This window comes from Pristis pectinata, chromosome 6 (assembly GCF_009764475.1).
Source record: "Pristis pectinata isolate sPriPec2 chromosome 6, sPriPec2.1.pri, whole genome shotgun sequence".
NCBI lineage: Eukaryota > Metazoa > Chordata > Chondrichthyes > Rhinopristiformes > Pristidae > Pristis > Pristis pectinata.
This window is the reverse complement of record NC_067410.1, coordinates 74,344,225-74,372,126: the sequence shown is the minus strand read 5'-3', so window position 1 is coordinate 74,372,126 and position 27,902 is coordinate 74,344,225. Positions and strand designations below refer to the sequence as shown.

Sequence of the window (27,902 nt, the reverse complement as noted above, 5' to 3'; positions counted from 1 at the left end):
TAAACATTGTAATTGCACCCACCTCTACCACCTCCTTTGGCTATTCATTCCATATATCCACAACCCTTTGTGTGGGGAAAAGCTTGGCCCTCAGATCCCCTTTAAATCTTTCCCCTCTTACCCCTCTAGTTTTAGACTCCACTACTCGGGGGGGGGGGGGGGGGGCGGGTGGAATAGACCATCTACCCTTTCTATGTCCCTCATCATTTCATAGACATCTATAAAGCCATCCCTCAGCCTCCTTCACTCCAAGGAAAAGAGTCCCAGCTTATCTGATTGCTCCTTAATGGCATGCTTAATTACTTTTCACAAAAAATTTCCCCACAATGTTAATTTTATGCCCACACATTTTCTTTTCTTAATTTATTAAATTGTTCTGGGAAGGTTAACCACTTCCAATGGTTAAACATAACATGATCAATGTAGTGAGAAGGACTTAACATTGTAGCACAATGTCAATACAATTAACTTAATTTGTGAAAAGACGATCAGGCTCAGTCTTGCAGTGGGTTGCCTGGGTTTTCAGTGCAGTTTAAGTTATAAACAAGATGCACTTTTTTTTTAAAAAGTGCAGAATTTTTTCTATGTATAGATTAATCATCTTTGTACATTCCATTAATAGATTAGAAGTTACAAATGTCATCATTATTTGAATACAATTCAAAAATTGTAAACAAATTCAGTAAAAAAGTCAATTTTTTCCATAGTATAGAACAGAACTGATTTTGAAAATAATCAAGGAGGTATTACATTGAAGAACAGTTGTAGATTAACATCATGCATTCAATACAATCCATTTTAAGATTATTTTGCAATATTTTCTTTTTAAATAGGGACATATATTTGAGAGATTTATTTTAAGAGTCTTTCACTAGAGCAAAATATTTTAATAATTTAGTTACTACAACTTTGCATAGTTATACCTGATTGCTCATAAATGCATGACTTACTGTCTCTCCATCCTCGTCTCAATAATGTTCTTTTTCTCTTTATGACTGAAGCAGTGTGGGCCATTTTTCAGTTAAGGGTGATATATGAATGCAGGCAGTTGCTTTTGTAATTGTTAATTATAAGGGCAAAACACAGTATTCAAGCTTAAAATGAATAATCTGTGGAATGTATGGAATTATGTGCCTCTGATAATTTAGTAAGATTTCATTGTTGAGAAAGATTGTCATGATCCAGCTGTGGCCATAATACACAAAAGTTTGCTCTCTGAAAGAACTTCATTAGCAGCTGCAATATCAGATAAACAGCCATGTTACTATCTTGTACGTGTTCTAGTGGAAAAACAAACTTACCAAATTTGGATCAATGAATTGACAGAAAATTTCCTTAGAGGGGAAAAATTGGTGACTTTTTTTTGATGCATTTGGTTGGTCATGAAAAAAAATACATCTTTCAAAACCTAAGTACTTCCCTAGGCACTTTTACAGCCAATTAAGTATTTTAATGTAGCCTCTAATGTAATATCACTGTAGTAAAATGCATTGGTTTTCAATTATAAATTGACATAAAAAGTGATTTCAAAGTTCTTTATCTCCCAACGCAAAATTATAGCTGTGAAGTGAGTTCCTCATCTGAAATGTATCTGTTGAAAGAGGAAAAGGAAAGCAAGAGGTGGTGGAATTGTTGGTCTCTTGTGGACAATGACTAGTTCATCATATCAATCACACACGCAATGTTCTGGACCAGGCTGTCCTGGAGACTAATAATTCAACTAAATTGAAAAAAGGATGTTGTATCCTTCAAAAAATGTTTGAAAAGAAACTTGAGTTCTTGTAGTACTTGCAGGAGATTTCTTTACAGCAGGTCTTCATCAACACACGGAATGCATCTCAGACTCTATGAATTTGCAGAGAAATCACTCAATCCCCTTAATTCTCACAATAGTTTGAGTAATTGATACAACAAAGGTACCATCACTGTTGCAACGAAGCCAATGGATGAATATGTTGCAAATTTATAGGGGCACTTCAATCTCCAGTCTCTTCCTGGCTTCCATATCGTTTCTGGAACATCAAACCAGGCACACAGTACTTTGAGGGAAAGAGTTTGACAATTAAGCGAGTGGCAACAAGAATGATAATTCCAATGAGAAAGCGTGCAATGGATATCAACACAACCTCTAGAGTTATAGAAGGTATTTCAAATGGGAGAGATTCCTGTAGGTTCATACGTTTGACCATATTGGTAGTTCAACCAAAAGCCAACTGTGCACCCTGATGCCACAGCTAGGATTATGGTGGTGTCTCCACCTAGTTGGGCTGTAATGATCTAATGCTGGATAGTTATAACTCATGAGAAAAGGCATAACCACTGCAATGACTGGAGTTAGGGGACTGTTTAACTGGAAATTATCGAGAATGTTCCAGAAAGGGTATGTCAGGCCCATAAGTACTGAAGTAAGAAGGATTCCACAGATCACATCCTGAAAATGATATAAACAAATTAGAATGCTTTGACTGGAATACAATGTTTAATAAAGTTACTACAATGGTATATTGTTGAAAAATTCCAATGATAAATTTTTTCTCAGTAAGTTCACAATATTTGGCCAGATCTCATGCATTAGTTATTCACCAAATTGTATTTCCCACTGATTAAAAGGTGAGTCTTTCTGTAGTGTGGCTACATGGTTTCTAGTAGCTTTCTGATTAAATTGGCTATTCTTAATGTGTGTGCACCAAAAACATACGTAAATCAGAGCAGGAGAAACTATACAGCCCCATGAGTTTATTTTTCCATTCAATAAGATCTTCCACAAAACACCACTTTCCCACCCTATCCCAACATTTTATCAATGTCCAGAAATCTATCAAGCTGAATCTTGAACATATTCAATGATTGATGGCCCAGAGCCCCTAGCTTAGTTAATAACAAGATTCATAACTCTGAGTGACCTGACTTCTCCTCATCTCAGTCTAAATGGCTGAATTCTTATCCTGAACCTGTGTTGCGGCATCTAGTCTGTCAAACCCTCTAAGAAAGAATCAGCAAGATCCTCTCCTTCGTGCCAGAGACTCTAGGTTTATTCCTCTTCAATTTGCTCTTGTAGGTTGATTTCATCACCCTTCTATGTAATTTCAACAAAATTTACATCTATACCCCTTGCAATAAAGGCTAATATACTATCTGCCTTCCTATTGCTTCTTGCCTTCATGTTATCTTTATAATTATCTGCCAACTTTTTAAAAATATTGTCTTTCCACTCTTCCTAACTGGAATAGATAATTTATGCCTTCATTCCGCTACCTTTTTCATGTCGGATCACTATATCCCCAGGTATTGTCATGGCTCATTTTTCTCTATCTAGCTTTGTATTAGTATACTCTGATATATTACACTTGATCCCTTCATCTACATTACTTGTATAGATAGTACAAGCCGAGAACAAGCACTGACAACACCCTCTTGTGCCAAAAATTTCTTTCTTACGTCTAGTTTTTTTAAAAATTGTCCATTGCCTAATCCTCAATCCATGCTAATAAAGAGTACTACTCTTCTAGAACAACCTTGTGTATACAATACTACTACATCTATTGGTTTTCTCTTTATCTGCTTGTTTTAGACCCTCAAAATATATTTTCTAATTTATTCTTCCTTCCCCCAACTCAGAAAATCACAACAATCAAGGTAAGTGACGTTGTCTTGTCCTGTAAAAATAATTAATTCCAGCATTTATCATAATGGGGTTATTACCACCAGTTTTATCTTTCCTCTTTTAGAACAGTTTTCAATTGATACTCTCCAAACCACAGGAGCCCAAGCTAAAAAATCAGGATATTCTGGAAGATCATATGATTAGTTAGAAGACACAGCAATGGAAACATACAGCCCAACCAAACCATGCCATTATTTAGATCCCAATCAATCCTCATCCTGCCTTTCCTCATCTAAACTTATCCATGCAATCCAACATTCCCTTTTCCTTCAGAACATATCCAGCCTCCCCTTAAATGCATCTCTTACAATGATGGCATCTGGTTAAGCTCTTCCCCATAAGTGGAAATATTCTCTTTGCATCCATTCTTTCAAACCTGTTTAGCATTTTTAGAAGACTTCTATTGGGTCAGGCCTCAGATTTCTGTTCTCAAGGAAAAAAATGATCCCATCTTTCTTTCTTGATATGCTTGGTCCTACATTTTTGATAATATTCTTTTAAATCCTCTCTGCACCCTCTCTGTTCTGTTTTATAGACTTTTTGTTTGTATGACAACCAGGACTGGAAGTGTGGTGTAATCAATTTTTTGATACAAGCTTATCACAACTTCCCTATTTCCTAATTCTATCCCTCTAGAAATAAACCCAAGTGCTCCTGTGGAAAACCATTACCTACATTCTTCCATTATGAATATCTACTCTTTGCCCCCACATTCCTCTTTCTATCACATCCAATGCACACACTATCTCCGCAGCTATTTTTATTTCCAAGGCTATAGGCCACACAGTCCAGGGGAATTTTATTGTTGCACTATTGGCTTCAAAATTAAACTCAAATCTGTTCTTGTTTTACATCTGCAGATGTGCTTGTTCTGGCTGTGTTAACAGAGTGGCAAACACAAGCTATTAGTTAAAATGCTCCTCCACTTAGATTAAAGACACTGAAGTCAATTGATATTCTGATGGAGAACAATTAAATCAGCACTGATTTTGAGTCAAACCTGCAACCTATCTCTATGGCTTAGAGCTATACCAACAGGAGTATTGTGGAGCTGAATTAAAGTTCTTAGGCAATAGTGACAGATGACTTAAAATACTTTGAAACAGGGAATATGTCAAAATTGCATTAGGATGCATTAATGCTGAATTTTCTCAGAAATGAAATTATAATCATTAAAACATAATTGACTTACTATCAACAAATTTTTAGTTTTTTTGGTCTTCTGTGCTTTTGTTAGTTATTTTTCATCAGGTGACAGGTAAATTAGTAACAAGTAGACTTTATCTCTTACCAGCACAGTGTGCATTCCTGTGTAGAGCCTGCTTAGTGAGACCAGAGTAGACAGCACCATAGAAGCCATTAGTCCTAACACAAATGAATACTGTAAATCAAGTAAACATCAGGTCAAATCACTATCAATGATATAGATTAATTATTCAGAACAGTCAAGTTTCAAACAGTGATTAATATTTAGGTCTGTTCTGAGCTTTCTGGGAGCAGAGTTTTAAGAAGAAATCCCTTTGCCTTATAACATTAAAGTAAAAAGATTGAAATAAAAAACAAGTAAACAACTTGAAACAGTTACGGATAAGCAAATTAGAAAACACAATATACATTTTTAACAGTCCCTAAAGAGAATAACAGCATCTTTGCAATTATGCTGAATAAATTTGTTGATTAGAGAAAAACTAAACATTCAATAGTTCATGAATGACTCAAGCTGGGTGAGTTACTCTTCCATGAATGCAAAATTTGCACAGACAAAAGTCTGGAATTTCACCTGAGGGAACATGAATGGAAGAAGAAATAAAAAGATTGTAGAGTATATGTAATTCTTGTGAAATGAGTGGTGCATAGGAATACCAACTTCTTACACCTGATGCTGCTTCTATGGTTAAAAATGAAAGCGACAACTTGACATTTTATTTCATTGGCTAAAGAGGCAACCTACTGTTTTGCTTGACCTTAAGTTTGCCTGAAAATATAATTAGTACTGCCGATGAATAATTTATAAGTATTTAATATTGTTTTAACGGTAATCAAACCAACACTGTGCAAGCTTGCTTGGCACTCTGCTGCCATCATATAGGAAGCTGGCCAACTATTTGGCACAGGCATATAGCTAAACAAATAAGATGATTAAATTGTAAAACATCTGCACTCCATTTCACACTGGGATGGTGTGAAAGTCCTTGCTTCTTCCTTGAACGAATGTCTAACTAATCCCCTTCCACCAAAGTCCTTCACCAGATTGAACATTCAACATTCTTCTCCTTTAATTCTGCTCATTTCTTCAAGTCAGGAGAGGGAACTGGCATGGGTCTAAACTATGCCTGTCTCTTTCTGAGAATACATCGGGCAGTCCTTGGTTCAGTCCTACTCACCTCAGAATTCTGGATGAACTGTTTACTCCGTGAATCTCTAGGTCCACTTTTACCAACACTATCTTTCTCACAGCACATTCTCATGTAACTGCAGGGGTTCCAACACGTCCTTTCACCTTGTTCCTGCCCATCATCCAGGGACCCAAGCTCATATTCTAGGTGAAGCAACAATTCATTTGAATTTCTTCCAATTTAGTGTGCTCACAATGTGGTCTCCTTTATTTTAGGAGAAAACAAATGCAGATTGGGCAATTGCTTTTGCAGAACACATCCACCTAGTCCACAGGGGTGACCCTGAGGTCAAAGTTGGCTATTATTTTAATTCTCCATCCCACTCCCACTGACCTCTCTGTCTTCAGTCTCCAACCCTGTTCCAAAGAAGCCCAAGGCAAGGTCAAGGAACATCACCCCATCTTCTGGATGGGCACATGACAGACCCCAGGACACAGAAAATTCACTTAACCAGCTTTCCCAGTTTGTATCAGAACTAAGGAAAGGTCACTGACCTGTAATGTTAACTCACTTTTTCTCTTTCCACAGATGCTACCTGACTTGATGCATTTTCACAGAATTCTGTTTTATTTCAGATTTCTAGCAACTGCAGTATTTTGCATCCCCCAGTTCAATATTGTCTTTATTATCGTCTCTGCTGTGTCCTCATTCACCTCCTTGTATTTGCATCTGCTCCAGACAGATCAGTCAAGGTTAACAAATCCTCAGCAACCTCTCACAGCCCTCAGAATCACCAGTGTGTCATTCAGTCTCCCTTGGTCTCCCCTTTGTTCTCTCCACCCCTCCTTCTTCCCTGCAGCTTAAAACATGTTTGAGTTCTACCATATCCTAGTTCATTGACCTGAAACATTAACTCTGTTTCTCTCTCCACAGATGCTGCCTGACTTACTGAATGATTTCAGCATTTTCTGTTTTTATTTAAGATCATTTCAAACACATCTGTTCCTTAAGGAAAGATGTAATAGGAGCAAAATAACTGCTTCTGTCAAATATATTGACTGTGGACATGTATAATATTCAATGGTTCCTTAATAAATTTTCAGCTTTTTTTTAAATATGACCCTTTGATGATCTTATGTTGAAAGGGACAGTACTGTATTATTATTTTCTTCCTTACTCTTTATTCAGTGGATACCATTGATAACTATGATCTTGAGGGTTTTATCATTAATGTTTGTTAAATTAATGTCATTAGAAGGAAACACGGGGAAGTGACAGCTTTTTGCTGTGCTTAATATTTTTCTGCAAGAAATATTTCAATTTTACTTTAGAATGATGATTCTTTAATAAAAAAAGTTTTCAATTAGTCTTTCCAAGTTATTACTTAACATTTTGACCTTTCACCATAAAAACACTGCTACAAGTCAGTCCTACTGCAGAGTCTGATGCAGATGTGATAAAAAATGAATGACCTCAGATCTGCAAGTCATTGTTTAAACCAGGTGCCAAATCTCATGAATTTCTGTTAGTTGTAACAGTTTCTTAAAAAGGTAAAATGTAGTTTACCTTTTTATTTTATACATTAAAAAATTAACAATTGGTGCTTCTCATTTGAAACAAAGATCTGAGTGCTGATTTTGTGGAAATGTTACAAAATGTTACTGTGCAAATCTGAAATGTAATTAGGAATCACAATTTAGATGGCATTAATTTGATCAGCTGACAATGTTTCTGTTAACAATTTATTAAATGTTACTTCATTACATACCCCCTTTATAATGATTCCTATATTCCCCAAAGTCCAATTAGATTTAGTCTAGTAAGCAATAATCTACTTGCATCTAATTCAACCACTTATTACTGCCATCAGATAACAATGCACCTTCATAAAAAAAGCTTTCTCTTGAAATAATTAAACAGAATGAAATGAGATTATAATTTAAAACATTAAGCTGTTTCTCCTTTAATATGAAAGGATCAAATTAAAATTTATGTTCTCTGACGGGTCTTAGAAGGTCTCTTGTTCTGGTATGCCTCTGAGTGAATAGCTTCAGAATCACGGGTAGAGATCTGGGATCATAACTGTTGATCTTTCACTTGCATTATCATTTAAGCCATGCAGAAGAGTATTTTGTTTATTGTTGAGGCTTTCTACCTTTGCATTGCTGACCTACAATTTTCCACTGATTAAAGTGAAAGGGTGACAAGTTGGAAAAAGCAACAAAATTATTCCTGGCTAACATAAGAATACTATATATATTAAGCACATGGAATGAGGTATGAATAGTATTAGGGCAGAACTAGAAGATATGTGATCACACATTTAAATTTAATACAAGCATAAAATATGAATTAATTTTCTCCCATTGTGGATGAGTGAAGCTGGTATTAGCAAAACTAATTTAATGCAGAGTCAATTAAATCCTGTGGTGGAATATTGCATACCATATTTTTTGGTAAGAAGTTGACAAACTGCAGATGAAGATAAATAAAAGTTTATCCCTAAGCACAGACATGGTAGTGATATCCATTGTGCTCCGTGTCCAAAATTTGATTCCTTTGAAGTCTTGGAAATGGAGTACTAAAGACACTTGCCACTATGCAGTGGTATTGGCGCTATCAATTATAGCTGAATTTCTGGACTTGGAAACAAAATGTTTTGGGACAGACCAGTTTGAGTTGATTCAGATTTTTATTTGTCATTATTTAAAAATACTTCTTTTGTTTTAGCTGCTGCAGATTGATCTTCTGTTTTAAAACACCTCAAAAGATTACTTGAGTTCTTTTAAGGGGACTCACCATGTCAAAACAGTGGTAGTTGTGAGCAAATGCTTCCTGGAAATTCAGCTTGAAATAGTGCAACCTAACTTCAGTGAGGAAGGACTGATCTTGTGGGATAGCTCATAAAACTAAGCCAGGAATCCCTTTTAATAAAAAGTGAATCCTTCAACTGACCTTAAAACTGAATGTCTCTCATATTATCTTATTTGTAGTTGTGAGTAGGGTATTGAATATATTTCCTACCTTGTATCTGTACATGGTAGCAATTAGGAATGTAAAGGAAATAGCAGTGGCTGCCATAGCATGGGTTGATGGCATACCATACTCTGCGTCAACTCTTGTTTCCAACTTTACAACTGGTGGGGATAATGGACGTGGCCACTTGATGATGTCTTTGGAGGCCTGGCCCAAGTACATAACGATCTGTCAAAACAGGTATAGAAAAGTAAGATGCAGGTGTTCATGAAGGTACAATATCTTTCATTATTATCTTCATTTGCTTTCGGATATATCCTTTGTACTGGTTACTTTTGCATTTGTAAATCCATCAGTTAAGAAAAAAAAATGAAATATAGAACCGGAATTTATTTTGCAACCTTAGGACATCCCAGAGCATGCTGTAGCTGCTGTTAAAATTTACTGACTTGCAGAGGAGAAAGGTTCCAAGTTATGGCTAACATCAGATTTCACATTACTTAATGCCAACATAATTTCAGTTTACCTTCCTTTACTACAGTATTTATATATATACTGGTGACTCACTGCTATAAAACTGCCGAGCTGAATAGAAAGATGAAAAATGCCTCCGAAATTATCATGGTTTTTTTTGGCTACAATTAGATAGAGATACCAAAATTAGCCTTAGTGCTAATAAATCCTATAGTTAATATCCACAAATGTCAGCTGGAAAGCTTTCCAAAGTTGAATAGTCTGTTAACTTCCAAATTGTGATATGAAGAATTGCCACTTGTGTTCAGTGTAAGCTGCACAGGCAGTGTGGATGTCTGCACCTTAAAGCCGAGAAAATAAAAAAAAACATATTCCCACATAATTTCCATACCTAAACTTGTCACAGAAAACAGACTGCACATATACATGGAAAAAAGGTTGATGAAAACTTAGAAAACTGAATTGAATCATTTAAACATAATTCAAAATCATATAATGCATTTATCACTTCAAATAAATAAAGATGAAAGTTGTATCTGCTGTGATAAGTACTCTTCACATCTACACTTCATTGTCTTTCTTTTCTTACTCATTAGTAGCTCCAATTTCACTTGGAGAACTGCACGAGTAATTACACTGCTTGCTATTAACTGGTTTTATTCAGAGTTTCTCCTTCCTGCATCTTTGGTTTTAAGTTACTTATGCAATTCTTAAGACTGTAATACTGTAATTAACACAAAATTCTTACATTTATTATACAAGAAAAAGCCAAAAAAACCTAGATATTTTCATTACTTGATTACTACTGAATTCAGTTTAAATATATGTTTGACATTTTGTAGCAGATAATTTTAGGAAGGTTCAGAGATTACCAAACTCTTCTTCACACCTCATTTCCCACTACTCAAAAAAGCTGAAATCTCGGAAAGTCAGCAGTACATGTATAATCCTCAAATTGGTCTTCCCCGAGAAAATATTAAGACCTTTGCAACAGACTGCACTACAGTGAAAACTTTTTAATTGGTGGACTATCAGTTTGAAATTTTATGTACGCAAATATATTATGTACATATATTTGTGGATAGAAACATCCGATATTTTTCTTGTAAATATTTCAATTCCCAGATTTTCAAAACTTGGATAGTGTGAGATATAAACCAAAGTTAAAAAAAGATAGACCACATTCAATTCATTAAAAAAATAGCAATGTACAAAAAAAAATCTATTAATGCTATCTATTACAGTTTTAAAATACAATTTTTAGTGACTGAAATGTTGGGTCTAAGGCAAGAAATATTGAATTAATGTATTTTCCAAAAATGATGTTGAATTATGAACAATTCTTGTTTGTCAGCTTGTAATATTTGAATGGACTTGAATTACAAAATTACTGTGATATTACTCAAGGGGTTAAGCCTCCTCTGCTCGTGTGACTTTGAGAGCACTCTGCAGCTTAGGAATTGGCTAGCAAACCAGATGGAACCAGAAAATATGCAGCCAAGGGAGTATTGACTTTAGTCTTGTAACTAAGTATCATGTGATCAGCCTTAGCAACAACCTTGCTGTTTTCATTAATAAGAGTAAAAAGTGCCCAGTCTCCTGTAAATTGGCAGGCTGTAGTTAAGGATTTCGTTAACAGTTCTCATTGGAAAGGTAAAGAACAAATATACTTATGTACATGATGTGCTGCAATTTTTTTTAATATAGTTTGCACAAACCTTATGAATTCACAACAAGAAAATGAACGTTCTAATCCCAGTCTCAGAAAAGCAATTCCTTGGAAAGTTGACAGCATCCTCCATCTTACTCAGGGAATTGAGCATAAAACCAACTAACACCACATAAAACTGAAGATTATATGAGACTAATACTTAGAGACCTTCACTAGCTTATCAAGTTTGTGGACCTTGCAAGCCTAACAAACTAGAGTGCATCTCAACCTATCTAACATCTACCTAAACAATATGGAAGATCGGGGATTATGTTTGACACACATTAGATGACTGAAATACATTATGCAATTTCTCTTCCCTTTAATAGGTATACACTTACCAGACTAAGACTATGACATTAATCCAACAAATAGTCTGCTTGAATAAAACAAGTGAAAGAATTCAATATGGTTAAAAGAATATTAAATGTACAGTCCGCTCTCCTCATACCTGCAGAAAATAAAGTCAATGCATTTCCTCTCTGAATGTAGCAGAGGTCAATCTCATCTAGCTGACTCAACATGGTTAATAAATTAAGCTTTTGACCAACTGGCTCTGACTGAAGACACTGAGGCTCATCACAGAAACATAACTCTCAATCATTTGTATACTGACTGATTCACTCACATGATCAACAACTTTTCATAGAAGTCTGCAGTTCTTTTATTAACATTGAATGAACAACCAATCTTGGATGATGACAACGTAATCTTATTGTTGAATACTCAAACCTCAGGCATCGCACTATGATTGCATCAGCAACACCCCTTGGACAATCTGCGGCAGTCAACCTTTCTGTGATAATCCCTTTGCTTTGCAAAATACTCTGTATGGTCTTGTGCTTTTTTTAAAAAAAACTCTTTACTTGCTATTTCTGTCCATAATGATTAAAAATCAATAGACAAAAGTATATTTTTATCATCAATCCACCATTCAAATAGACTATCACATATTTAAAACAAAACATTTGATAAATTAACTTTAAACTTGATTTAAATAATCTTCCAGTAGCAACTAGAGACTCCTGATGTTTTTTTTAAAGCTTTAGAATTTTACAAGGCTGTCTGATTTTAAGCTCTCACTGACATTGAACTACCTTGAGCAGGTTTTTGGCAGAGCCAGATTTGTGTCAGCAAGATAATACCTAGATATAATTTAGGTAAAAATATTGAAGGTTTCACATAATTTAAGTGACGTGAAATTTTGCACAGAGCATTTATTATTTTGCTTTTTAAAAAGAAATTGCATTTTGAAAATGTGATTTATAGACATTAAGATGAAGATAGCAAGTTACCCAGTGCAGCAACTTCCCACAGGCAGGGAAGCCAGTTAGTGACTGTAGTTTGTACAGGGAGTTCCAGGATGTTGACTTCACACATCAGAAGCAGTTTTATTAAGGAGTATTACTTACATTTACTGGCCTGGGGGAAATTGTTTGGCCACTGCTGTTGATGGATTTTATGGTATGCAGTAATGCAGGAAAGAACCAACAAGGGCAAGGTGTAGGATCATAGAACCATAGAACAATACAGCACAATTCAGGCCCTTTGGCCCACCATGTTGTGCCGCCCTTCAAACCACACCTAAGACTATCTAACCCCCTTCCTCCCACATATCCTTCTATCTTAAATTCCTCCATATGCTTATCTAACAATCTCTTGAAATTGACCAACGTATCAGCTTCCACCACCACCCCAGGCAGCGCATTCCATGCACCAACCGCTCTCTGGGTGAAAAACCTCCCTCTGACATCTCCCTTGAATTTACCTTAAAGCCATGTCCTCTTGTTTTGAGCATTGGTGCCCTGGGAAAGAGGCACTGGCTGTATACTCTATCTATTCCTCTTAACATCTTGTATACCTCTATTATGTCTCCCCTCATCCTCCTTCTCTCCATTGAGTAAAGCCCTAGCTCCTTTAGTCTCTCCTCATAATCCATACTCTCTAATCCAGGCAGCATCCTGGTAAATCTCCTCTGCACCCTTTCCAACACCTCCACATTCTTCCTATAATGAGGCAACCAGAACTGGACACAGTACTCTAAGTGTGGCCTAAGCAGAGTCTTGTAAAACTGCATCATTACTTTGCGGGTCTTCAACTCGATCCCACGATTTATGAAAGCTAACATCCCATAAGCTTTCTTAACTACCCTATCTACCTGTGAGGCAACTTTCAGTGATCTGTGGATATGAACCCCCAGATCCCTCTGCTCCTCTACACTGCCCAGAATCCTGCCATTTACCTTGTACTCCGCCTTGGGAGTTTGTCCTTCCAAAGTGTACCACCTCGCACTTCTCCAGATTGAACTCCATCTGCCACTTGTCAGCCCAGCTCTGCATCCTATCAATATCCCTCTGTAAGCTTTGAAAGCCCTCCACACTATCCACAACACCATGGATCTTTGTGTCATCTGCAAACTTGCTAACCCACCCTTCCACCCCCTCATCTAAGTCATTAATAAATATCATAAAAAGTAGAGGTCCCAGAACCAATCCTTGTGGGACACCACTAGTCACAGCCCTCCAATCTGAATGCATTCCCTCCACCACAACCCTCTGCTTTCTACAGGCAAGCCAATTCTGAATCCACACTGCCAAGCCTCCCTGGATTCCTTGGCCTCTGACCTTCTGAAGAAGCCTACCATGCAGAACCTTATCAAACGCCTTACTAAAATCCATGTAGACCACATCCACTGCACTACCCTCGTCAATCTTCCTGGTCACCTCCACAAAGAACCCTATCAGGCTTGTGAGACATGATCTTCCCTTCACAAAGCCACACTGGCTGTCCCTAATCAGTCCATGATTCTCTAAATGCTCATAGATCCTATCTCTTAGAATCCTTTCTAACAGCTTACCCACCACAGACGTAAGGCTCACTGGTCTGTAATTCCCTGGACTATCCCTACTACCTCTTTTGAATAAGGGGACAACATTCGCCACCCTCCAATCCTCCGGTACCACCGCCTGGCCAACGAGGAATCAAAGATCCTTACCAACGGTTCAGCAATCTCCTCCCTCGCCTCATGAAGCAACCTGGGGAATATTCCGTCAGGCCCCAGGGACTTATCTGTCCTAATATTTTCTAACAGCTCCAACACATCTTCTCTCTTGATATCTACATACTCTAGAACATTACTCTTACCAACACTGTCCTCAGTGTCATCAAGACCCCTCTCCTTGGTGAATACTGAAGAGAAGTGAGAGAAGAGAAGTAATGGAGGATACTGCAATGGTGGTGCATGGGGATGGAGGAGGAGGGGCGAGAGGCAAGGATGTGGAGGGGATTTAAATGCAAGGATGAGAACCTTAAAACGGAGTTGCTTAAATGTCAGAAATTAATGCAAAATCAACATAGAATAATGGCCGAGTTCAGGAAAGAAGACAGGGACCAGAGTTTTGAATCAGCTCAGGTTTTTAAAACAACAGTCAGAACTGATAAAAGGGAAGGCCCAAGGTCCATGCAATGGTCAGTGATGCTGTGGCAGTCAAAGCAAGTCATTTAAGCAATGGAGAGGCCGAGGGTCCAGAAGGTCTTAGCCCTGTGTCAAGATTGTTCAGGTTTGTAGTTTGACCTGACACCATGTAAGGGGAGAGTGAATGAGTTTTTGGCAAGTGCCAGGGACTGGAGACAAGAGCTTTGGTTTGACTGAGGAAAATAACAACTGATAATAGTTCATCCAATTCTCTGAGGGTGTCATTTATTGCATTGGTGCTCCCAGTGCGGCCTCCTGTACATTGGTGAGACCAGACGCTTTGTCGAGCACCTTCGATCAGTCCCCTGCAACAGCCAGGGCCTCCCGGCGGCCACCCACTTCAATTCCACATCCTACTCCCATACTGACACGTCTATCCATGGCCCCCTCTACCGCCACATTGAGGCCAGATGCAGGTTGGAGGAACAACACCTCATATTCTGCCTTGGGAGTCTCCAGCCTGACGTCCTCAACATCGATTCTCCAACTTCCCCGGTAAACCCACACCTTCTTTGTCTTCCCCCCCCCCCCCCCACCCCCCCCCCCATCTTCCTTTATTCCTGTGGATCCCTTCTCCCGCCTTGATGACCTGCCCATCTCCTGTCCTTCCCTCCTCCATCCTTTACTCCATGGTCCACCGGCCTCTCCTATTGGATTCCTTCTTATTCAGCCCTTTGCCTCTTCTACCTATCACCCCTCAGCTCATTACATCTTCCCTCCTCCACCTCCCCCACCCACCTGGACTTGGCTATCACCCAAACTTACTTATCCCCTGCCTGCTTGTGCTCCTCCCCCTCCCCCCACCTTCTTATTCTGGCTTCTGCCCTCTTCCTTTCCAGTCCTGGTGAAGGGTTTTGGCCCAAAATGTCAACTATTTATTTCCCTCCATGGATGCTGCCTGACCTGCTGAGTTCCTCCAGCACTTCTTGCATATTGCTCCAGATGCCAGGATCTGCAGAATCTCTTGTGTCTCCAATTCTGAATGATGTGCAAACAGTTTGGAACCTTAGAAATAGTTGAGGGGTAAAGAAAGATGGAAGGGGGATAAAGCTGGGTTTTGTCAGTGTACATGCTGAAGACAACTTATTAAAACACAGAAAGGGGACATTCCTTCTCATGTAACCATCTTCTGTCATTGACCTACATTGAGGGGAAATTTTCTGCAGCCATTTAACCTACCAGTATGTCAGTTGGATGTGGGAGGAAACAGGAGCACCTCGTGGAAGCCCACGTGATTGAGGGGAGAACATGCAAACTCTACACAGACGGTACCCGAAGTTAGGATCAAACCAGGATCACTCAAGCTGTGAGGCAGCAGTGGTTACTGCTGCACCATTCTGCCACCACTGACCTCACATTGGTACAAAACTTTGCCAAGAGCAGTGCATAGAACAGGGAGCGGGTAGGTGAAAGATAGATCCCAAGTAATGGTGCAGAGCTGGGAGCTGCTCTGGCTACTATAAAAAGAGGGTACTCTCAGTAATATTTAACTTGCCCTCGTGCCTTCTACACAAAAATATTTTCTCCGCTGATGCTAATTATTTTCTTCTTTTCGGACCTCTTTGTGTCTCTATCAATCCCCAGACAGACGAGCAACTTCCAGAGACCTGCTTAAATAGCTTTCCATCAACAGAAGTTGTTCCTGAGTGGGTTTGCTCTCTCCAGTGTTACATAACCTTTTCACATGAAGATACCTTGTCACTTCTCGGCATCTCACCTTCACAGGCTGACATTAGATGAACATCAGCTACACACTGTGACACAGAAACATCCTGCAACAGACATTTTGTGAAAATCAAGATACCTTTAAGCAACAGTTCCTAAATGTTGTTTGAAAAATTTGGTAGTCTTATGAACATCATAAATCCAAATTGCAGAGACTTACTATTTTATTTACCATATTTCCTTCACATAAGGAGGCTATTTGACCCATCGAGTCTATGCCAGCTCACAGAGCAATCCCATTCCCCACTAATTTTCCCTGTAACTTATTTTCCCTGCATTCCCATCAACCTATCCTCCTCCTACCTTCCCCAGATTCCACCACTCACGTACACGCTAGGAGTAATTTAATTGACCAATTAAATTGACCTATCAACCTGCATGCTTTTGGGATGCAGGAGGAAACCAGGGAATCTGAGGGGAACTGACATGGTCATATGGAGAATGTGCAAACTCCGCATAGAGCACCGGAAGTCAGGTTTGAACCCAAGTCACTGGCGTTGTGAGGCAGCAGTTCTACTGGCTGTACCACTGTGGCATCACTTGATCTACCTGACCCTCTATTCTCTCCACCTCGACCTCAGTCCTATCTACCCCCAAATCTCCTTGCTTTCAGCCTTCAGTCCACTGCACCACCACTTATCCTCCTCCTACCTTCCCCAGTCCTTCTCCCATTTGCAGTCCCTCTACTCTCTCTCATGCAACTTATAACTCAGTCCTCTCTTGCTTCCTTGCTCCAGGTACCTATATCTCTCTTGATTCCAGGGTATTCTCAAAGACACCTCAGAAAAAGTAAAACCTCCTTTGCAAACCATTGGAGTCTCTAACCCACGACTGCTCAAAATGGAGAAGCAGCATCCATCATGGCATTAGAACCTTGAGTTTCTTCATAGGGAGAACATTGAAGTCCAGCAAGAAAGGTGAAGGAAGCACAACACCTCCCAAGCTACTCATTCTCCCATCCTATAAATACCTCTTGCCCCAGTTAAGCAGATTCATTAGCCTCAAAGCCACCTTGGAACCCAGAGAACCGAATGGAAGCAAGCTATTCTCAACTCTGACACCAGATATACCATCGAACAAATTTTGCAAGGTAGCAGGCTGTGGACAGAGATAATAAAAGCAGACAAATATCATAGAGTATATTCATCTTCCAACATGATATTACATTGTTCAGACATGACTAGCGAGCAATGGAAATTAATGTTCACAGGCATAGCATGTACATAGGAAATTCATAGACAGGCCATATTTCAAGTGCAAGATCAAGTTCCTTAGAGCATTAAATAAAAACAGAGAATGTTAGAAATATTCAGCAGGCCAGGCAGCAACTGTAGGAAGAAAAACAGAGTTATAAAATTTCTGTTTAATGGCCTTGTATCAGAACAGAGAAAAGGTAGTGATCAGATGTGTTTTACGTTGCAGATCAGGGGAGTAAACAAAGAGAATGTCTCTAATACAGTGGAGACCAAGAGAAATTGAATGGTACAAATATTAGTGATGGTGCTAGCTAAGAGAGCAGTGAAGGCTTATTATTCACAAGTAATGTTTGCTGGGGATGTAGACAGAAAGAGAGAGAAAATAAATAACACAGGAGAGAGAAAAAAGTAGTGGAACTATGAGTTACAAAGCATTGGATAAACTACAGTTGCTGAAATAAAGTCAGAGATGCTGGAAACAGTCAGGAGGTCAGGCAGCATTTGTGGAAAGAGAAACAAAAGAGAAAGAAAATTGTCTTCAGCAATAGGCTTTTATTAAACAAAAATTAGCTGCAGGCTAAAGCTATTGTTTTACTTGTGTGGAGATGAAAAGATGAAGTCAGTACCTCTGCCCAAATTTATGTGAACAATGCAAGTTAAAGATTTTATTAAGCTCAGAGCAGTATGCTAATACTCTGATGAGTGCTACAAGGTAATTTGGGCAGAGTTATCAAGTCATGCTGATTTGAAGTCAGATTCTTTCATTTTGGTTTAGAAGGGTCACTTCTTTTAGTGAACTTGCTCTTAAAAATAAACACACATACTGTACATATTAAAATAGAATTAAGCCCTGTCTCACTTGCTTTTAATTTTATATTCTATTTTTCAGGTATTGACAGCTCTATATTTGGACCTGTGATTCCCCACAGATTAAATTCCTATCATTGACTGTACTATCATCAGACAATCAATAACATGCAGTAAGTGCATAAGGTGAGGTACTTCCCCGTTGGAAAGGGTTGTTTAAAAAGCAGAGCTACATGGTCTTGATCTAGTGCACTTCCTGCCAGTTGGCACACATTCAGCAATGAGACAAAATGGCTTGAAGTCTGGAGATGATTTTCAACAGACAACCTCATTTTGGGAATGCTGCATTGTGCATTTGGGGCAGGGGAGGAAGTGGAGTTGTGGCAAAGAATGAAGGCAGTCGGAAGACAGTTGACATTTCTTTAAAAAAAAACTTCATTTTACTGTCAGAAATAACTTAGTACACATAAAATCATAACATAACCAGCAATGTTGAGGACTCAAATCAATGTTCCAATGTTCATTGTACAAGACATAGTTCTTGCCTTGCAATATTCTGCTTCTCATAGCTAAAATGAAGTAGTATAAAAATTTGGAGGTACTTACTGCCCACACACCAACCAGTCTCCTAGTAACATATGGATCAAAATTCCAGTAGGTGAATGGGAGGAATGTGATGTAAAAGATCTCCTGGCCCAATGCAGCAGCAAATCGGAACAAGTAGTAAAAGAAAAAGTTCTTCACTACATATCCTGGCTTTTCCTGTGAAAATGTAAAACTACATGAATCTCTGATTTCTTTTTAAGGCAGCAGAATTTTACCACGTCTACAGATGCCTCTTAAACCTTGATGCTTATGTGAATATAAAAAGTATTTGATTCAATCATCTCAACTTTCCTTTCCTCTCCTCTAGAGGTACTTCAGAAACAAGTATTTTAAAATTAAGTTGACACAGGGAAAGTAAGTACAGATCAAATGCACGCTTACAGTATTGTGTTTCCTTTTGACTCTGTGTATTGAGGTTTAATGTAGCTTTCCGAATATTTGAAAGGTTAATTTGGTGAGATTTAAATTTGTTCCAGTATACCTAAAAATGTTTTTGTTAAAGTAACACACAATCTAAAGTAACAGCATTTTTTTATTTTATTAATTTAAATGCATTGGAAATAAATTTAATTTTGATTAAATTCAAGAAGGTGCTAAAGAGGAAATGAGGTGTAGACTGCAACAATTACCCATAATTCAAGAAATTCTTTGCAGCTGCTCCCATTCCACCAGGACTACTTCTCCAGACGTGTGGCAGAAATATTTTGTACAAGTGTAAATGAGATTTCTACTGCACTTCTGCTAAATCAATGTTGGAGAAGCAAGAGCAACTGACAAATATATTAATACTCAGAACCTGTTTTGCTAGGCCTTGTTTAATGTTATATTATTTTATATCATCATGAATATAATTTACAACATTAACAACATTGTGTGATTGCATTTTAACCAGATTTATTATAATATTACTAGTAGATAAACATGCCGCATAACCAAGAACCAGCAGCTGTAATTCCATTATTAACAACATCTTATATTTTTGCTCTACATTAACTAAAGCCCCAATTTGGAGTCCTCTACAAATTATGAAATATCAATTAATGATGGCTCCAGAAATGATGCTTGTGAAACATTAGTTCTTACCCTCTCCTTATTTATACACTTGAATTTTTTATATATTTAAGTTTTTAATTTTATACAAATTCTCCTAATTTCTCTCATCTCACCAAAGCTCCCAATACCTTACATTTATATAAAACTTGATTTCACCTAATATTGATAAAAAAATTATAATTTTGGATTTATCAACATAAAATTTATTTTGAGAAAATGGACAACATCCAAAAAATAATTTGGCTTTTGTTACTACAATTATTGACCAACTCCTCCGTACTTCTTGCTTATTATGTTGACATTTCACAGTGAAGTACAGAGAGGTGCATGATTTGAGTCCATTTGAGCAGTGTATGTATGTTTTATTGAGGGCGTCAAGTCACTTACTGCTTAAGCACACAAACTGGAGGATGTTTCTAATATAATAAAGGACCTTGGTCTGAAATTTAAATTACTCACTGAAGTCAATGAACAACTTCCTATCTTGTAGCACTGTTGCACTTGAGCAATTAAAGCAAACATATTAAGTCACTCTATTTTAATTACCATTTAATTTAATCATTTGAATCTTGAACTGTAATTGTCCAATGTGTGGTTACGTCAACTGAGAAATTCTTTGCATTTTGTGGATATTAACGTGTACAGATCCTCGTAAACAAATGTCTAACCACACTATCTATTCCCAGGATAAATGGTGTCATCACCTGAAATTAAGTGTAGAAATACATAAGAAATAGAAACAAGAGCAAGCTATTCAGCTCCTTGCACATACTCAGCTATTCATTGAGGTCAATGCTGGTCTTTCATCTCAGCATCATTTTCTTGCATTAATTTCTTTATTCCTTAATATCTAAGATCTATCAATCTCCATCTTGAATATACTCAGTGACTGATCCTCCACAGCCCTCTTGGATACAGAATTCCAAATAGTCCTTACCCTTGATGAAGAACTTTCTTCTTATCTCTGTCCTGAATAACCAACCTCTTATTTAAGATCATGATCCCCATTTCAAGACAGCTGAGCCAGGGGAAATAGCATCCCCATACCTACCCCTCTTCTCACCTCTGTCCTGAATAGCTAACGCCTCATTTTGAGATCACGATCCTTGTTTTGACAGCTCAGCCAGGGATTATCCCTATATCTACCTGATCAAGCCCTGTAAATTAAAATAAATGCTTCTTAATCAATAACTTCCACTGATCCTCAGCTACAGTCATGCATTAGATTAGTGAGAATTTTTCTTAGTTTCTTGACCATCTTTTAGGAGTTCATCAATGCCACTAAACCAGGATTTCTGGCTATTTACTTCACTGGGCCTTATGGAATCTAGCTATGCATAAATGGTTACTTCATCTATTAAAAGTAGAGAAACAAAGGACTGCAGATGCTGGAATCTAGATGAAAAACACGATGATGCTAGAGGAACTCAGCAGGCCAGGCAGCATCCATGGAGAAAGGCAGGTGGTCAACATTTTGGGTCAGGACCCTTCTTCAGGACTGAAGGTAGGAAAAGGGGAAGCCCTATATATAGGAGGGAAAAGCAGAGCAGTGATAGATGGACAAAAGAGAGGAGGCAGGGTGGGCACAAGGTGGCGATAGGTAGATGCAGGTAAGAGATAGTGATAGGCAGGTGCAGGGCAGGAGGGGAGAGCAGATCCACTGGGGGATGGGTCAAAGGTAAGGAGAGAAAGGGGGAAAAAAAGGTAGAAAAAAAAGCTAGGAAAGGGAAGAAGCACTGGTGGGGGGGGGGGTGGTTGTGGGGATTACTTAAAGTGGGAGAATTCAATGTTCATGCCATTAGACTGCAAGGTTCCAAGACAGAAAAGGAGGTGCTGTTCCTCCACTTTGTGCTTGGAATTCTCCTAGCAGTGGAGGAGGCCGAGGACTGAGGTATCAGGGATAGTGTGGGAGGGGGAGTTGAAGTGACTGGTAACGGGGAGATGTAGATCATGGTTATGGACAGAGCTCTGGTGTTCTGCGAAACAGTCACCTAGTCTGCGTCGGGTCTCAATGTAGAGGAGGCCACACTCAGCGTTCCAAATGTGGCCTCCTCTACAATAGTGAGACCAAACGCAGACTAGGTGACCATTTCACAAGACAACTGTGCTTTGTCCGTAACCACGATCTGCATCTCCCAGTTGCCAGTCACTTCAACTCCTCCTCCCACGCTATCACAGATATGTCAGTCCTCGGCCTCCTCCACTGCCAGGAGAATTCCAAGTGCAAACTGCAGGAACAGCACCTCATTTTCCATCTTGGAACCTTGCAGCCTAACAGCATGAATATTGAATTCTCCCACCATAAGTAATCCCCACCCCCTTCCCCACAACCCACCCCCCACCCCCACCATGCTGCTTCTCTTCTTCCCTTTCCTAGCCTCTTTTTTTCCCCCCCTTTCTCTCCTTACCTTTGACCCATCCCCCGGTGGATCTGCTCTCCCCTCCTCCCCCACACCTGCCTATCACCATCTCTTACCTGCATCTACCTATTACCACCTTGTGCCCACCCCGCCTCCCCTCTTTTGTCCACCTATCAGACCTCTGCTTTTCCTTCCTATATATTGGGCTTCCCCTTTTCCTATCTTCAGTCCTGAGAAGGATCCTGACCCAAATGTTGACTGCCTGCCCTTTTTCATGGATGCTGCCTGGCCTGCTGAGTTCCTCCTGCATTGTTGTGATTTTCATCTTCAATATATTAAAAGTACTTTATTAGTTGTGAAATTATTTGGGATATCCTAAGAGAATGAACCTGAAAGTAGTAGATATTGTAAATTTGCTTATGAAGGCTGTTCTGAGCTCTGTTGCAATGCCAATCTCTATTTAATGTAATTAGTGTAACATTTGGGGTTGGTTCACAAACACTTAATACAATGGAGTAGAAAATGTCAGAATTAGGGTTGTGCCCTTGAAATTAGTACGGTGATAAAATAAGCCATTTTTGACAATGTGGGGAATACGGGAATTGGGAATTCCATTTTTATCCATGTTCTCATCCAAACCATGTCAATGGTCTTGTCTGTAAACTCTTTGTAGAATGTTTGCTATTTCAACCAGGATGTTGTAGGTGCAGAATAAGGAGAGATCTCTTTTTAGAAGGAAGGGAAAAAAGGTAAATCGAGCTGAATCTCCAAATGGCTAACAACACACTAATGTGAAAAGAGTACTGGGGTCAGTTAGATGCCATGCAGTCGTTGGGGAAACAATGAGAGGCAAGAGGAATTAAAAGACAATAAGAAAGTAATTAAATATTTTGCAGCAGGTCATCACCACATGATAGTTCCCCAAAAAGTAAATATAACAGTCAGATCCACTTCATACAGTGTGACAATGCATTTCTTCTTTGTCTTTCTTACTTTTCTTGTGCTGAACAAGTGAAGTCATCATTCAAACCTAGTTAGAAATCTCTGTCTCTGGACATATTTCCAGCACACTGCAATGCACTCAGTCAAACCCATAGAATGTGTGGTGCCTGTCAAAACTGTTTGTCCTAATTATGTGTAAACTTTAGAGACAATTCTCTCTACAACAAAGAGGATATCGACAAAGCGAGTACACGATCAATTTGTTCTAAAAATTCTGGAAGATTTTGGTGCTGCAAATTCTTTGTGTGGTAGGATGACAAGCATGAAGGCTTCTTCCCACCTTCTGTCAAGTCCCTGGCCAGAGATCAGCCTAAATGGTTATAAATGGACAGCTGCACTTACTGTCTGATGGTTCCTTCAGTCCCCCAATAATTAGAGTGGGAAGTTATGAAATCTTGCTGAAATTCAGAGATCTTGTGTCTTCCACCACCCCTGTAAAGCTTCTTGATGATCTGTGCAGCTTTTGTGCCCCGGTGTATTGTCTGCAGCTGTAACAATAATTCTGCACTTTTTTCTATACTGAAACATAGAGGAATTGTAATTACTGTATTCTTGTGTCTCCAGTTCTAGTTTATTTTGTGAGCTTCATGCAGCAAGGAATTTCATTGTGTCCTGGTGCATATGACAATAAATTAATCTGGATATTGCAGTTTATTGGTAAAAGGACCTACAGAATGAACACAGAACCAAAACAACCATTCACTAGTGATGCTATTTTCCAAACCTCAAATGTGTATTAATCCCAATGAATCAGTTAGGAAAGTAAAATGTAGCACAGTTCAACTTGGCAAGGATGAATACACAATCTTCCAACTTGTCTAAATTGGGCCCTAATGGTCGGATAATCTTGCCCAATATTGTTCCTTATCACTCAAAAAAGCAATGTTCCTCTACAATATACAAAGTGCACAATAGAAAATCTCATGAAAGATTTTTTTCTCCCTCTTCTCATAGGACTTACCTCCAGATGTTTGTGGTCCCATGCAAATATTTATTTTCCTTCCAGCAGCTACCTGCCGTGACAGCGCCCAGGTATGAACAATCACGTACAGTGATTTGGCACGGCATGAATAATATTATGTGTTTTTTTCTCTCTCTCGCCATTATTTAATTTATTCGACTCCTCCCAGGGCATTGTTACTTCCTCTGCTTGTTAGACCTGATTGACTGGAATGACCTGTTTAATCAGCTAAAGAATGTGCACAGGAACGCCTTCAGGTGAAACACTACTTGGTACAAAGTCCAAAGAGAATATTTTGAAACAGTTGGGGAATGGGATCTCCTCAAACAGAAGAGAACTATTTGTAATAAATAATTGATATTTCTTTAAATATCAGTTATTTTTAAAAGAAACCGAAATATTGTACAGTAACCGTACTTCTCACCTTTGATGAGGATCCATTTACTTGAGGATGCTCCCTCCTCTCCTGTGCCTGGAGGTGCTGTGGTGACTCGCCAGCCTTATTCCTCCCGTATCCATTAGCGCATACACTTGTCCGGATAACTCTGTCATTCTCCACGGACCCCTGACTCGCAGCTCCGTTGCCGCAGGAGTTGCTAGAACTGGCAGAAGCTCCGTCTTCAGCCTGAAGAAATAAACCACAGCGCCTCTGGAAACTGGCCACAAGGCGAGGATCTTGCAGGGATTGGAGGAAAGAACCCATCATCTTTTTCTATCAAACAAAAAAGGTGCTTTCGAGTTGGGCTCCGGGAAATCAGTCGAAACGTTTACACGTGGGACTACCTTCAACTAACGCGGATAAACTCCGCCGAGACTCGTCTTGCGCAATGGGTTACTTAAAAACAGAGGAAGCAACAGGAAACTTTCATTTGGCTCCACGCCAGTGCTATTGACCACAGATACAGGCAGCAGCTCACAGCGGTTACTCTGTCCAAATGTTACAACCTGCCTTGATTTCCCGATGATTCACGGTGGAACGATAATTATAGACTTAGCTTGGAATGCTCTCACCTGAGTGTAATTCACTACCGTGGGGAATAGTTGAGAAAAATAGCACTGACGCCTTTAAGGGGAAGGTAGATTTGTACACAAAGTAAAAAAATGCAGTCACTTGATGGGGAGATGTTGGTTGGAGACTATCAGTTCAGACGAAGGGTCTCCAACCTGAAACATCAACTTCCTTTTCCCTTCGGTACCTGACCAGCAGGGTGTTTCCAACATTTTCCGTTTTTATTTCAGATGTCCAGCAACTGCAGTTCAAAAGAAATCATAACTAGTTAGACCGAATGGCCTGTTTTATGCTGCATTATTCCATGTAGTTAACTCGTAAATGTGGTGAAATAAAAATTGATTTTTTTCAGTTGGAAATTTAAAGAGCACAAGATTATTTTAGCTCAGGTGAGCGTGCCTCTTCATCTGCTGTAGCAACTGCTGCCAATATTTATCCCTATGGACGTCATTAAGCTCTCTGATAAAGGTGCACAGCAAATATATCTTGTTTATTATATCTGAGGAGAAGATGTCGCAAGCAATTTTATTTTGCTTGTGGAATTAATAATTAAAAATAGAAAGATTCTCTGCATATTCATTGTAGTATTTTCAACGATTATAAAATCATTCTAAAAGAACTGATTTATTTTCTTTAAAAAAAGCAAAAGAAGTTTTCTGAATATGGTGGAATGGCAAACAAATTTAACAATAATAGCTTGCATTTATATAACGCCTTTAACCAGTATTTTACTCAGAGCTCTTTTAAGACAAGAAATAATGAAGATGAAGAAAATGATTTGAGTCTCCTTGAAGAAAATCTGATATTTCATGGGAATTCTTGACCCATGATTTCTCAAAATAGAGAAAGGCCCTGAGGACCTTGATTCCCCTCTCCTCTAAGGAAGAGGTCCAGCAAAGATGGCAGAAGGAGCCCACCTTTCCCCCCACTACCTGACTGCCACATCAAACACCTCCTGCTCCACCTGTGGCAGAGTCTGCAGATCCAACATTGACATTGCTACCTCTGAAAGTGAAAAAACTAGAGTAGAAGCAAGTCCTCCCTAACCCAGTGCAATTGCATTAGAAGAAGAACATAATAACATAGTAAAACATCCCTGGAGCATCAGCAAAGTGACATGAGGGCATGACCTTAAGTTTGATCACAAACAATTGTTTTGGACAGTGTCAATAAGATTAAAAAAAAGGCAGAAAAATTTATGAGGGGAATTCCAAATCTTAGAGGAAAATCAAAAAACCTTCAGATGCTGGCAATCTGAAATAAAACAGAAAATTCTGGAAACACTCAGCAGGTCAGGCAGCATCTGTTAGATCAATAGTTTCTGAAAGAGGACCAAAGGTCTGGGACCAGAAATGGTAACTCCGCATCTCTTTCCACAGATGCTGCCTGACTTGCTGAGTGTCTCCAGCATTTGCTGCTTCCAAACCTGAAGTTTCAGTAGCTTTGGATAAAGTCATAATGACAGATCAGTTAAAATTAGGGATGTGAAAGAGGCCAGAATTAAAAGAGCTTAGAGAGAGTAGAGGAGGGTTCATGAATAGGTAGACAGAGATTAAAAAAATAAGGGTGAAAATTTAAAATCAAGGCACTGTTCATGTTACAGAGACGAGAAATGGGCTGTCTCAGTGATGGAACATACTTGTGGTCAGATGTTCATCAATGTTCAACAATGATAGTGAAGTGGTGAACAGTCTGGCTCAGTTGTCAGAGAGAGGGATGGCTTGGGAATATAGATTGTGGTAGAGACTGAAGAAAGTGATTTTGGTTTGTTTCCTCGTTAGCTGGGTGGAATACCTGCTCATTCAGTATCAAATGGACAAGCAGTGTGCAAAGTTAATATCAATGAAAGGGTCAAGAGGTGAGGTGGTAACATAGATTTTGGTAGCTGGTTAAAGTGGAACTTTGTGTTGCGTGTTTTTGGATGATGTTATGAAGGAGCAGCAGGGAGATGAGAAATAGGAGGGGACCAAGGATACTTCAGGATATCTAGGCTACAGCTGGGGTATTATATTCAATTCTGGACATCACACATTAGAAAGGATGTCAAGGCATTAGAGAGCGAAAAGGGAGGGTTACTGATGCTGAATGCAAAATTTACTGCAATGAGCTTGCAAGGGTCTTTAGACACAACCCACTTGCCACATGCTGTGTGAGATGGTGAGTGAGTGAGGAAAGAAGATCTACTCAAGAAGAGCAGAACTAAACCTTAGTTGGAAGGAGTGTGATGGATCAAGTCCCTCCCCCCTTTTACTACTTTTTACACTCTCCCTACTTTGTCATGTTCCTACCATCTTGACCTGGCCTTGAGATGGTAGAAGTTTTAGGAGGGCAAGCAGTGGCATCCACATGACATTTAACACCCATTATATGTACAAACAAATGAAAATGTAGCAAGTTTGCTTTAGCACTGTAGCGTAGTGGTTAGCGCGATGCTATTACAGTGCCAGCGATGGGGGTTCGATTCCCATCGCTGTCTGTGAGGAGTTTGTACTTTCTCCTGTGTCTGCGTGGGTTTCCTCCGGGTGCTCCGGTTTCCTCCCACATTCC

General features: G+C 39.0%; 1 protein-coding gene across 1 annotated transcript; it reads right to left on the bottom strand.

Annotated features, from left to right (window-relative positions):
* Nucleotides 1–289: 289 nt before the first annotated feature.
* Nucleotides 290–25,503, bottom strand: LOC127571634 (sphingosine-1-phosphate phosphatase 2-like). The gene is given in 8 exon segments (XM_052018200.1): nucleotides 290–2,060; nucleotides 2,063–2,165; nucleotides 2,167–2,256; nucleotides 2,258–2,431; nucleotides 4,956–5,045; nucleotides 9,025–9,204; nucleotides 18,971–19,126; nucleotides 24,771–25,503. Coding segments are annotated over 8 exon segments (1,251 nt in total). The 5' UTR covers nucleotides 25,053–25,503; the 3' UTR covers nucleotides 290–1,884.
* Nucleotides 25,504–27,902: the final 2,399 nt, after the last annotated feature.